The 13,749-nt window shown below is 44.0% G+C and overlaps 1 protein-coding gene across 7 annotated transcripts in view; it reads right to left on the reverse strand.

The window, feature by feature from the left end:
* ap2a1 (adaptor related protein complex 2 subunit alpha 1) overlaps positions 1-13,749 on the reverse strand; it is a 37,118-nt gene that overhangs the window by 6,527 nt on the left and 16,842 nt on the right. Inside the window, exons 7-18 of one of the 7 annotated variants that reach the window (XM_062957648.1) lie at positions 13,000-13,108; positions 12,029-12,176; positions 10,340-10,508; positions 9,983-10,120; positions 9,455-9,637; positions 7,869-7,966; positions 7,246-7,477; positions 4,828-4,992; positions 3,739-3,899; positions 3,008-3,073; positions 897-968; positions 260-342 (exon numbers count right to left, since the gene is read on the reverse strand). In XM_062957648.1, the coding sequence (XP_062813718.1) occupies positions 260-342; positions 897-968; positions 3,008-3,073; positions 3,739-3,899; positions 4,828-4,992; positions 7,246-7,477; positions 7,869-7,966; positions 9,455-9,637; positions 9,983-10,120; positions 10,340-10,508; positions 12,029-12,176; positions 13,000-13,108 (1,624 nt within the window). Of the gene's footprint in view, positions 1-259; positions 343-896; positions 969-3,007; positions 3,074-3,738; positions 3,900-4,827; positions 4,993-7,245; positions 7,478-7,868; positions 7,967-9,454; positions 9,638-9,982; positions 10,121-10,339; positions 10,509-12,028; positions 12,180-12,999; positions 13,109-13,749 lie in introns of all 7 variants that reach the window. The other 6 variants (XM_062957647.1, XM_062957646.1, XM_062957650.1 and 3 more) reach the window with 6 other exon arrangements.

The following is a 13,749-nucleotide window of genomic DNA, read 5'->3' on the forward strand; positions in this document are numbered from 1 at the left end:
TCATCCTTTTAAGACATAGATGCCCAATTTTGGTGAATCTAGGGAAGCACTAGAAATGATGGGAGGGCAGGGGAATACATTAGCCTCCCAGAGATCTCTAGATGGTACATGTTCCCCTGCAATGTCATTATTACCCCAAACCAGTTGGAAAGAAACAGCTTTGGTCCCTGAGGTCAAATAGCATAGTGAAATGGGAAAACCTGATTCTTAGTCTTTTGTGGACTGCAGCATATGCCACAACCTGTGTAGAAGCACTCACCCAAGTTCTGCCGGAATTCTGATTTCACCCCGATTTGGAGCAACTGGTTCTCAAAGAGCACGCCGTTATTCTTACACACGAACCTATAATGAGCCAGAGAGGGTCAATTAGAGGGAGGTGGAATCCACGAGGCATTTCTGTGAGCATTTCTTCCAGTCTGATTTGTCAGAAGCTTCATCACATTAGTTTCTGCTGGGTATCTATCCATTTGGGTACAAAGTTGGCCAGCCCCTCCTCTTGCTCTCTTAAGATGACTTCTCATAGTTCTTCTTTCCCAGTAGGATGACGCACCAATTAAAACAAAAAATAACTAATTGAGGGAGATCCTGTGATTTCCCCAGAAGATAAAGTTATTTTATGGACTACAACTCTTAGGATCCAGAAACCCATGCTACCTGGGGATGCTGTAGTCCAGAAAGTAATTTTCTAAGCTCTGTTTCCCAATCTCCACACTACAGGACACAGCAAAAAAAGGGTGTTGGGTGAAGCAAGTAGCAAAAGTAGAATCAGGCAGGTGTGGACGCTTTCCCGCTCAAGTGTTAAGGAGGAGCTGCATTCCATGCAACCCCATAGCTGCCCCCCACTGCCCAACCCATCTAATGTCTAGGAACCGCACAGCCCTACCGCAGGATCTTACTTGTGAAGCAGTTCATCGGCCTCAGCAATAGGCAAAGCTGGGTCCTCAGAGACAGGAGCGGCAGCCCCTGAGCTGAAGGTGGTGGCCAAGGGGCATAGCAAAGGGGCCAGCAGTTACCAGAGGGAGGGGAGAGAAAGAGCAGAAAAGATGAGTCACCAGGGCGCAGCACCATGTTAGTACCAGAAAGAGGCAGGAAAGACACAACGACCAAAACACCCCAAACACACAGAGAGAGACACAGTCGCATCATGCAACATGGCAAGCAAGGAGGCAGAGGAGGAGTGGACACCATTCCTAAAAGACCTTGAAAGCAAGGGCTGGCAACTTAAAAACCATTATTATTATTATTACAAACAATGCTGGAGTAGAGCTGCCATCACCGCCTGCAATGATGCTGACTGGTGAGAGTTTTAGTCTAAGAACAACTTGCAATCCTGAGTTGAAAATCACTGCAAGGGATAACAGCAAAAGAGGGTTTACGTTTCTATCATCATGAGGATGTTCCCTTCCTTATTCTACTCCATTCATATAAGTACTCTAGTTATCCTAGTATGCAATCAAGCTATCTGAATCTCTTTTTTCCTGTTAGAAGCGACTTGAGAAACTGCAAATCACTTCTGGTATGAGAGAATTGGCTGTCTCCAAGAATGTTGCCCAGGGGATGCCCGGATGTTTGATGTTTTACCATTCCTTTGGGAGGCTTCTCTCATGTCCTTACATGGGGAGCTGGAGCTGAGACGAAAGCACAACCCGCTCCCCGGATTCGAACCATCAGCCTTTTGGTCAGCAGTCCTGCCAGCACAAGGGTTTAACCCATTGCGCCACCAGGGGCTCCTACCAGAATCTTTGACTTGTTAAAACATTAATTTTACCTGAGTTTCAAAAAACCCAGAACCACATCTCTCCTGACTGAAAATATTCCCTGGAGTTTGGGATTCAAGGACTCACATCTGTGTAAGATACTCATGCCCATATTGCTAAGACTCCAGCAGTCTTACAGCCAAGGGATCTAACTAGTGTTGAGGCAACTTGTTTTAGTCTACAATCCCAAGAATCCCCCAAAGGCATGTTTCTTCCAAGCATTGACGCTAGCTTACTTCTCTTCCCAACACAAAATGAAATCCACCCCACCTCTAGATCTCAGTGTCCTGCTCACAAAATGAAAAATGAAAGTGTCTCAGGCAATGATGAGCCGTAATAGTTTTTGAAAGCTGCAAAAAATTCTGACAACCACAGTCTAGAAGGATTTTTTGTAGCACCAGGAATTTCCTTTCAGAGGCTCACCTTGGTTTCACTATTTATGGACACAGCACCAGCCCCTGCCTCAAGCAGCTTACCATCCAAACATTGACACAGAAGAAATAACAGAAAACAGGAAGGAAAATGGAAGTGGAGTAAACAAAGAAATCATATGGGTTTGCTTGTATGGACATATTAAACCTGAATTAAAGGAGGGCATGGGAACAAGGTGGCTGTACATATAGTGTCATGTGAAAAGACAGGTTTTGAGGAAGCAAAGTAGAATCACAGAAGTATTCTGGAATGCAGCTCCAAGCACATGGGACAACAGACAAAAAGAAAAAAGTAGTCTTTTGAGGGATCAGGAGTCTTTGGGAAGGTGACGCCAAAGGCCATCGGCTTTGGATGTTATCTCTACATAAAGGTATAGAATGGTGAAGGGAGAAAGCAGGGAGAATGGGAAGGTTTCAATGGTAAGGATAAGGAACTTGTGTTGAATGAAGTTTCCCGTATTACCTTCACAAGGCGTAGGGAACATTTAGCCCTCCAAATGTTTTCTGAGCAATAGCTCAAAATGGCCAGGGGTACGGGAATGTGGAAGATTAAATCCAAAAATGATCTGGAGGCTAAAGGATCCTTACCCTTGACTGACACAAAGCCTGAGAGAATCCAGCCTTTTTCCTTTTGAAACTTCATGTCCTCTCACCAGGTACAAAAGTCAAGTCAAACCCAGACACTAAAGAAAATCCCTTAATCCTGCTATGAGGAACCTGAATGGAAGAACGGGACTCATCAGGAGGCACCTCTGAGGCAGGGGACCGAGAACAGGGAGGGCAGAACCAGCCGAGGGTGAGAGTGTTTCAGCCCCTTACTCTGCAGGCAGGTCAGCCTCCACCAATAAGGACGCAGGACTCTCGGGAGGGGGCTCCAAGTCACTGCTTCATCCAAGGCAGAGCGAGAAACAGAGAGAGAGAGAGAGAAAGGGAGAAAGAAGAAACCATTCCCAGAAGGCAGTAGACAGAGAGAAAGAGAGACAGATAGATATACACACATGGACACGAAGGCTGAAAAGGTGGCAAGACAAGGCTATGAGGACTAACACGTGCCTCTCTCCCAAGAAGACAAAAAAAGCCCACAAAGTCCCCAACCAAGTGGAAACCCATAAAACCTGCCAAATTGAAAGAAATATCTGGAGATGGGGGAATACCCACAACTCCAACTGGAAAAGAGGAAAGTGCCTTTTACATCAAGTCTATCTCATGTTGTATTATCTATTGGGACTCCCAGGAGTTCTCTTTTCCATCCCTGGCTATTTGGGTCCTTCGTAAGATGCCAGTGTCTGTACCACTACAGCATGGTTCTCCCCCAGAATCCCATAAACCATCCATGCAAGGGAAAAAACTCATAATCCATTGGGCAAGCTCTCTCTCCACTCCTCTCCAGAAATAGTTCAGAACTTTTTGAAAGAAGAGGCATTTGTCCTGACCCAGAAGCTTCTGTTACGTGCACCTGAACACTTTCTGAACTGCTGTGGCACCATTATTCCATCCTGAATTAAACAGAGAAGAGAGCCTCTATCTGAGTGCTGCCATTGCAACCTCACCTCAGGAAGTTTTCTTCAGCCCCAGGCACAAGGCCTGTTGTGGCTGAGGGGCTGTCAGAGAAGACATCCACCAGAAGGTTGCCAGCACTGGTTGGGGCGCCAGAGGCGGAGGTTGGGGCTGCGCGGAGGCCTAACAGGTCGGCAGAAGGAGATGGCGTTGACTGCAAGGCAGAAAAGGGAGAAGTTTAAAAAACAAGACAGTGCCCCCCTCTCATGTTCCTGATTTGAAAACTGAACCAAGTACACTGGGCACTAAGGAAGAGACATGGGAACCTGTACTGTGAGAATACACATTAAACAACCTAGAAAAAACCCCAAATTCTGTAATAGGACTATTTGCCCAAATTTAACATATCTGTATCAATTTCAGTATACCTCTTCAGAGGATAGGTAAGGTCAATTTTTGCTTTAAAGAGAAGCTGAAATAGTCTGAAATCAGATGGAAAAGGAAAAGGGTAAAGGGGCTACTCAGAACCTAGAATAGGTCTGAGGCTACATATCATTCACATCCTGTCCCTAATCTTCATCAAGATATAGATTTCTCTTTCGGCAAAAATTAGGGAAAGAAAAGAGCAAAAGATTGTGACAGTTCCAGGGCACCTATTTGGTCCAAGGTGCTTTATTTGGAGACTATGGGGAACGTAGGCTGAAAGAAACTGTTAGAGTCTAATGCAGCAGAAATGTTGATAGAAATTGTCTGCCATGACAGAATCCTAATCCCCTTCAACTCTTCTTTTTCCGGACATGTCCAAGTGAATGCATGGGGCAATTCTTAGTAAGCTGTGTACAGCCAAAATATGATGAACTGCAAAGTCTATCATCTCCAAACAACATGCTGTATTGAAATGTGGGAGTCATAGCTCAGCACATCTGGCATGCTCCAGCTTGGGGAAAAAACTGGCATAGAGCTCACAAAGTTCTACTTTACAACAAATATGCTTACAATCAAAACCAGGACTTACAGTTCTCAATACCACCCAAGTTCTTACTCTTGAGCTTTTTCTTTTCCAGGAAGTACTGGTCTAATACACAAAATGCCATTTTATCTGCAAAAAACATCCAGCTCCCATCTCCTTCCATTTCACTCACAGCAGTGCTGGCTGAGGGCTCCATGCCCCCGTTGATCTCAGAATTGGGGTCCTTTTTGCCATCATCCAGCTCACTGCCTGCTCCGGGGCCCTTTTTCTTCTTGAGTTTCGCCAAAATGGACGACTCTCGTTCGGGGAATGGAGGCATCTCTTCCAGCACTGTTGCCTATGTGAAAAGGAAAGCAAATGGAGAACAGTCACCAATAATGACACACCAGGTAGCTTTGTGGCTCTGGTACAAGGTTAAACCATGGGCTCTTTCAAAGACTATGTAACCATTCCCCAGTGAAATGGATCAATATGTCCAAATGGTCAGGGCCTGCGTAGCCAGATACTTTTCACATGATAGCAATGATAGTCAACGTTTTCTCTTATTTTCTTTCCAGAATCACCCAAAAAGGAGAAATTTCCTCTGCTAAGATATATTATGGCAGAAGTGGGCAAAAAGGGGTCTACAGACTCCATGTACCTCCCACATTTTTTTTGTAGCTTCCATTCTACTTTTGCCTTGTGACAGTAGTAAACCTGCAGTTTTCTGTTAAAGCAAAGTACATGGAAAGCATACATCAATTTTTCGAATTATTTTGTTCTGCTGGAAGGTGGCTCAGAGGTCCGTCTGGAACTACCCCTTTTCCTATTGAATCAGAAAGCAAACTGTGTACCTACTGGAGGTCCTGCAACATGCAAACTGAAAACATAAGGTTAACTTTTGTCCCTGAGGAAGTGGGACATTGTTGTGATAGTTAGTCCCACTCCTCCTCCTAACTAGGGAAGGTCAATTCAGCTTGAAAATAAGGCATATGCTTCCTCTGAAACTTGTTCTAAAAGTGAATTGCTCTAGATTTTATGACACCATGATTGTTTTAGCATTTAGAGTTGCTACAGTAATAATAATAATAATAATAATCATCATCATCATCCTGTGATACACAACAAGATTGGTACACAGCAAACAAGATCACTATGTTGGCTGTTGCATTGGATCACACATCAGTCAGTTCCCAAGTGTCTAGAACTATGTGATGTATCAGTGAATAATACAATAATAATAATAATACAAAAGGGTGGCCTTTTGTAGCTGACAGATGGTAATTTTTGTCAGTGCTGATTATTTTTAAGTGCTGGCCAAGGTCTTTAGGCACTGCACCCAGTGTGCCGATTACCACTGGGACCACCTTTACTGGCTTATGCCAGAGTATTTGCAGTTTGATCTTTAAAGCCTCATATTGTGCCAGCTTTTCCAGTTGCTTTTCATCAATTCTGCTGTCGCCTGTGATTGCAATACTGATGATCCATACTTTGTTTGTTTTTTTTCACGATTGTGAGGTCAGGAGTATTGTGCTCCAAAACTCTGTCAGTCAGAATTCTGAGAGTAATTTAACATATTCATTTTCTGTAACATTTTCAGGCTTGTGATCCTACCAGTTCTTTGTCACAGGCAGATGATATTTGTGGTACAAGTTCCAATGGATCATCTGAGCAACAGTATCATGCCTCTGATTGCAGTCCATCTGTTCGATCTTCTTGCAGCAGCTGAGGGTGTGATCCATTGTTTTATCTGCTTCCTTGCAGAGTCTGCACTTGGAATATGTAGTCAACTTTTCAATTCTGGCTTTGATGGCATTTGTTCTAATTGCTTGTTCTTGAGCTGCAAGACTCAGGTCCTCAGTCTCCTTTTTCAAAGTTCCATTTGTGAGCCACATCCATGTTTTTTTCCTTGCCAATTTTGCTCTCAATCTTTTCCAGAAACTGTCCATGGAGAGCCTTCTTTTGCCAGTTTTCTCTTCTGCTCTGCATTGTATTTTTACGGTATTCACTCTTTGTCTTTTGCACTTTAAGCAGTTTTCTCCTATTGATTTTCATCAATGTTGGTTCTTGACTGTCTTTCACATAATCTGCCAGTGCATGTTCCTCCTCCTCCTCCTCTTATTCTTCTTCTTTTATTTCTTACCAGCGTTTCCCCTGTGGCTCAAGATGGGTTATAACATTGCTAAAAACACATAACTAACTAAAAACAGTCTATTAAAACACATATTAAAATACACAGAACAAAGTTTAAACATAAACAAGTTTAAAATTCTTGATTAAAACTGACTGGGTATGAAAGTAAGAAAGCAAGACAAATCTCTATCTAAGAGCTCATTAATTTAAGTCACAGAAAATTCTTGTCAGCTGTAAACACAACTTCATAAACTGGCTAAAGAATACATAATTTATAGGGCAAGCTTCTGAAAAAGATCTTCCCATATTGCATTTTCTGAAGCAGTTTATCTCAGATGAGGGTTGAACTGATTGCCCCCCCCCCCCCCCCCCCACAAAAGGCAGGGACACTGATATTTCCTCATGAGATGACTGGCTTGCTGAGCTCCTTGCCCAGCCCATACACTATCAACATTCCGTTCCCCTTTCCTGCCCTTACCAAAACATCAGTGCTAGCAATAGAGCTGAGCTTGAGGTATTCGACAGCACGCTGCTGGAGCTCTACATCAGCATTGCGGATCTGGCTGTCAGAACGCAGCACTTCCTGGATGGTGCCCTTGGTCTCGGGGAAGAGATTGATGAACTTAATGTAGGTGGAGAGAAGCAGAGCTCGCGTGGACACACTGCAGAGGTGGAATTTGGAATGCAGGAGGTTGAACTGCACAAGCGGGCTGTTGGGAAATGAGGAAAAGGAATGGAGGGAGCAATTAGTTGCAGCTTAGTAATCAGTGCACCAGGCCAAAGAGAATGAAAGGATGACATTTGAACTGAGGCTTTCTAACATGCTCCACCTAGGCAAGAAGAGAACAAACTGAGACTTCCTCAGCTGAACGAAATAGCAGTCAATGTATGTCAATGCAGAGAGCAATTTGCATGGTTGAATTATCCTCCATAATTAGCAGTTCCTTACATAGAGAAAGCTAGTGTATCAGTAGGAAGTCTGCACTAAACTGTTCAGTGAATATGAAAAATGGGGAAATGATGAACCAGAACCTACAACAATCGCCCAATTTTCCCCCTTCAAAGCGACATCCCTTCAGCAACCCTCTCACAATTCCTTACCTGGAGCGAGGATCTCCAGCAATAAGGTTCCCAAACTCTCCTAGAATGTAGCCTCCAACCTTCACCATGTTCTCATGACAAGCAGGAGCCTGCAAGGCCTATGAAAAATGAGAGCATATGCAATTCAGTGTGGATAGGTAGGGGGACAGCAGTGTGAAATGATGCTTCCATATAGTATCCTATGCAATTAGTTGCATAGTTTTGAAGAGGGCCCTGCTAAAAATGGGGCAGAAAGAAGGTAAATTTCTACGTAATTTGCAGTACATCACATTCCAATTTCTTTTCCATCTAAAGTAGACTCTTAAACCAAAAATGAAGGGACAGATTAATGTGCAAGAGCTTTTTTGGGGAGTGAATGTCTGTTCCAATATGGAAAACAAACTCCTGGGCTATGCTTAAAGGAATCTTTTCCCCTTAATCCTATTCTATTTTCCTGAGACACTCCTGCCCCTAGCTCCAGTTGGTAAATATCAATTCTAGTAGGGAAAAGATGTAATTTCTGCAAATCTGCCCACTGTGCTGATATGCAGCTTTCACAATTTCCCTGATTAAGTCTATAAAAAAAAAAAACGCCAGCAAACTGTGGCAATTGCCAGACAGATATAAATGCAGCAATAAACCTACAATGAAACTGCATTTGGGGCATGTAGCCATTTCTTTCAAGCAAGTTTGCTCATACTTGTGGCCATCACTTAGTTAGTAAGTCCTCATTCTCTTCAAGCAGATTTTCAAATGTAGAAATAGAGGGAGATGGACTAATAATACTGAAACAGAAGAAACCTTTAACTGGATATAACACACCTTCAGTGCTGACAAATCCATAAATAGAACACGCAGCTGAATGGAGAACAGTCTGCTTATGCCCTGGAGCCAGGTATGTGCATCAGGAGAGGAGAAAAGAATTGGGAAAGCTGAACTGTCCCCGCCTCCACAGCTGCTCCTGTTAGAGATGACATCTGGATGCAGCCCATATCAAAGATCTGAAGGCTCATCCAGGATTTTAAAACCCCTGGGGCCAACTCTTAGTTTTACATATGAGTATTATGAATAAATGAAAACCAAAAAGAAAGGACTCCGCCAGGGCCACTGGGCAAGGCTATATGAGGAATTCAGAAACTCTTTCCACACAGCAATATGTTTTGGTCAGTAAGCCGTGCCCACCTCCAGTACACTCCATGCCATCCCACTCCCACCTGGTTTTCCATTCTCAACTTTCAAAAACCACTCAGCATTCAATGACTACTTTTGGGGAAGATGGGTTTCCCTCCTTTGCATTTTCTATCCTAAAGAGTTGTTTGTCTCTTTGAGAACCTTGGGAGTTCCCCAAACCTACTGAAACTTTTCACTTTACATGTACTGCTGTTTTTGCTGCAAGAACAGTATCATGCATGGTCTAAATCTTGGAAACAAAGAGAGAATGATTCATAGATTGTCCACAGAAACAGTTCCTCTTGATGTTTCTTCGTGTCAGCGGGTCTTCCTCTAGCAAAGTAGCCAGACATATGCATCTCATGCTCTCATAAAGGAAAGAAAACACCTTTTCTCTCCTTTACCACATACGGTCAAAGAAAAGATGTCCCACCCACCTCAAAGACAGTCTTCGCAGCGTAGCCTTGAACATCATCCCGGTTGATGACAATCTGGATGACACGATACCACACCTCCTCGCTCACATAGTCGCCAGCAATACGGATCAGGTTGAGGATGGTGTCCACGTACCAGCTGTAATCCACTGCATATTTCTCAGCCAGGATAGCCACCTTCAGCACCTGAGAGGCAGAAAATGAAATATTTTCTGCCACTCTCTATCTGGCTTTATGCCACCAGGAATCCTTCTTTGTTCCAGATCCAATTTGCTAGGAAAATGTGAAAACCCTGCAATTCATCAACTCTTAGCATCTCAGAAATACACCGAGACAAATAAACAAGGTTCAAAAGGGTGTCAAAATGAGAAAGGAGCAAGGCTGAATCGCCATATGTCAGGAGTGCTTTGGTCATGCATGGCAAGGGTTTGGACATGTCCCTTGTGGTCTTTTCTAAATCTATGATTCAGGCCTTTGTTTTTGAGACCCTTTTCCCCACTCCCTCCCCTTGTGCTCTGAGTCCCTACTCACAATCTCCTCACGGATAGAATAATCGGCTGTCTCTAGGTAGCTAAGCATCTCTGAGACAATCTGTTTGGCGTTTGTTCGATCACACATGGCGTAGAGGAGGTCAGCAGCCCGCTGGCGCACGCTTACATCCCGTTCCGTCTGAGAAAGAGCAGGAAGAATGCAGTGTGAGCTCAGGACAACCAACCTGGCTCATAAAGAGAGAGGTAAAGAGCAACTGACTGTCCCAGTGTCACCCAGTTAATTTCATGACATGGTGAGGATTATTTTTGAGGGTCTCTCATATTCCATCATAACACATTAATTAATCACTACATCACAGTGGCTTTTTTTCCTGGACAGGTCTTTGTGACTTCTGACCTTGAGGGCATTGATGACTGTTTCAATGTGGGTCTTGACGGCCTCGTGAGAAAATTCGGAGCTAGCCAGGGTGCACATGCTTTCCAGGGCCAGGTATCGCAGGTTGGTCTCCCGATGCTGTAGGAACTGGCCAAGTTGATTGCATGCCCGCACCAACAGGTTGGGTTCGCTGTGGGTTGAGAAAACAGGTTTAAGTAGGTCAGGGCTCAAGGCCAAGCCATTCAAGTCCCCCAAGATTGCCAGCAGCGTGTCTTTGAAAATCAATCTGTTTATCTACCACCTCAGTTTCCATGACTTCTCCCTCTAAGATTTTCATGTGGCTAAATGGCTATTAAAATGTTCACTTCAAACAAAAGCCACAAGTCATGCTTTCTCAATGTTTTGCCTCATCTGAAGAAGGACCTTTCCCCCTCCTTAACCTGTCTATCCTGTAAGATCATCATGACACATTATATGAGCCCTTTGTAAATTACATAGCTAGAAGGTCAAGGGTGCAATTAGAGGTCTGAGTATAACATTATCTTCTTTGCTATCTTTAGGTGGGCAAAACCATTATATTGGTGTCACTGCCACCTTCCATTATTATATTCTAAAACAGTTTTATTAGGATTGCTTTCTTTTGCTACAATTTGTCACCTGCTTCTGTGTGATAACGTGAAATACAGCAGGCCCTTGCTATCTGCCAGAGTTTGGTCCCAGAAATCCCCTGGGGATACCAAAATCCATGTATGCTTGGGTCCTATTATACGGACATGGGCAAACTAAGGCCGGGAACAGGATGCGGTCCCCTGGGTGAGTACTTCAGGCCCTCCTCATTTTCCCTGTCCTTTTGACATGAGGACATGGTGGCCCACTACATCCTTATATAGAAAAGACCTGGGAGAAAGAAACACAGCAGCTGAGAACCCTCTAGAGTGCTCTCAGCCACTACCTGTCTTGCCCTCCTTCCAGGTTAAGGACGATGTGAGTGACCCCATCCTAATGCTGAAAGGATGGCCCGAGGTAGGCACGTAGTGGTTGAGAGCCCTCTGGAGTGCTCTCGGGCATCATCTGTCTTGCCCTCCTCTCGGCATAAGGCCAAGACAACAGCCTAAAGATTGGGGGGAGCATCAGGGAGGAGGATGATCAAAGCAGTCGCCACATGTCTTGTTTTCCTCCCATCATAAGAATGGGGCAAGCAGTCCTGTCTTTATGCCAGGTGGACAACCTGAGGATGACCCAGGCCCTGCTCCACCTCCTTCTGGCCTCACCCTTTCCCAGGCCCTCCCCCTCCCAGACCCATCCCACCCAGCACGTACTTGGTTGCCTTCCCTCTCTGCTGGGCCCACAATGTGGCCCCAAGGCAAAAAAGTTTGCTCATGACTGTATTATATACAATGTGTAGTAAAATAACATCGCTTATAAAAATTGGCAGCCTGACGATCTGTGAAATGGCAGGAGGCCACCACAAGGTCTGCCTACATATTAGTATAGTGCTCAGCATGCACAAAATCAAGGTTTGCATTAGGAATTTTTTCTTGAGTATTTTCAAGCTGTAATTGGTTGAATTCGAGGATGCAGAACCCAAGGATACTGAGAACAGGCCATATAAGTATTTATATTTTAAGCATTACTTATTTATTCAATAAATAAATACAACTTAGGAGGATCTATATAGCTGAGAATGAATAAGCTGTGCTCTGTGCTCACCTGTCATAGTGGATGATAAGACTGATGGCTTCAAAAAGAATTGCGTTCTTGGCATTGGAGTGCTGAACTTTCTTGGACTTGGGCGGTTCCTGGGCCTTGTTGAGAATAGTCTCTAAGCACTCGACTAGACGTCCTTTCACTGCTGCATCTTCTGTGGGAAAAGCAGAAGGTAAGAGAGAGATATAGCAGCACATTAAAAAAGACACTGGTTCCCAGTACTTATTGCTTGGCCATGGAACAACATGGGCAACTCACATGCACTCAGCCTCAGATGAAGCCAATAGCAATCACCTCCACAATAAATTATGCCAAGATAATTTTTGAGTGTCCAAACTGCTCAAAGCTGGTAACATAATTACTGGGCCTAGTTTTGCTAACAATCTATTGTTTGTATAAGATTTGTGATATAATGGCCACTCCAATATACGCACAGAGAAGACACATAACTGGGTTGCTGCAAGTTTTCCAGGCTGTATGGCCATGTTCCAGAAGCATTCTCTCCTATCTTTTCACCCACATCTATGGCAGACATCCTCAGAGGTTGTGAGGTCTGTTGGAAACTAGGAAAGTGGGGTTTATAGATCTGTGCAATGTCTAGGGTGAGAGAAAAAACTCACTTGTCTAGGTGAGAGAAAAAACTTTCTCTAGGGTGAGAAAAAAAACACTTGTCTGCTTGAGGCAAGTGTGAATGTGGCAATTGGCCAGCTTGATTAGTATTGAATGGGCTTGCAGCTTCATAGTCTGGCTGCTTTCTGCCTAGGGGAATCCTTTGTTGGGAAGTGTTGGGAGGCAGCCAGATTTTGTTCCAGAAGAGAATGCTTCTGGAACATGGCCATACAGCCCAGAAAACTCACAGCAACCCAGTGATTACAGCCATGAAAGCTTTTGACAACACACATAATAACTAATTGATTGCACCCTTTTCTGATTTTTTTCTCCCCTCCCCATCTTACACCTAGGCGTCTTCCTACCTGGAGGAGGATAACATTGCAATAGTCGCAGGAGCTTGACGGAAAGCCAGGGAGCTGGTACGAAATAATAGGTATAGTCCTGCAGGTCTGTGGAAGCTGAAGATACAATCTATAGGGGAAGAATATATGTATTGTAACCAAAAGTGCAAGTGAGAGAACTCTCAATGACTAGGGTAAAGCACCCTTCTCTTCCCTGTTAGTATCTACTTAACCATCATAGAAGTCTGTAAATCTAGCTCCGTGGGCCAACTTAGATGTGCTTACAAGAAGTCTAACAGGGAGGTGGTTTAGATCAGAGCTATCCTGCTGGAGGAGTTCATTTCCCACCATGCCATTTCTCCCAAGTGTTCCCTTTCCTCTCACTGCTTCCAATGGCTGCAAAGGTGTGACACAGCAAAGCAACAATGAATCTTATCGTGACTGTTCCAGCTAGAGAAGTCTGTGGACAGGAGCTAAAGGAGTGTTGTTCTAAAGGCTGAATGAGGCATGCCTAGGCACAGAAAAATGGATCATTTACACCAGACTGTAGTGCATTCACTGGACAAGGTTAAATATTCTGTTTTCCTAATGCTTCCTGCTAGAAATCACTGCCCAGCATCTGTTTTTAACTTCAGGAGAAAAGCTCCACTTTGCACCACTGGGAGTGTAACTTTCAGGATTAATAGCAGCTAGCAAGTTGGGGTGGGAAGGGAAGTTCCAGTAGCAGCTTAAGAGAATGTTTTCTGGTCTCATAAATCATCCTTCAAGCTC

Source organism: Anolis carolinensis, chromosome 6 (genome assembly GCF_035594765.1).
Source record: "Anolis carolinensis isolate JA03-04 chromosome 6, rAnoCar3.1.pri, whole genome shotgun sequence".
NCBI lineage: Eukaryota > Metazoa > Chordata > Lepidosauria > Squamata > Dactyloidae > Anolis > Anolis carolinensis.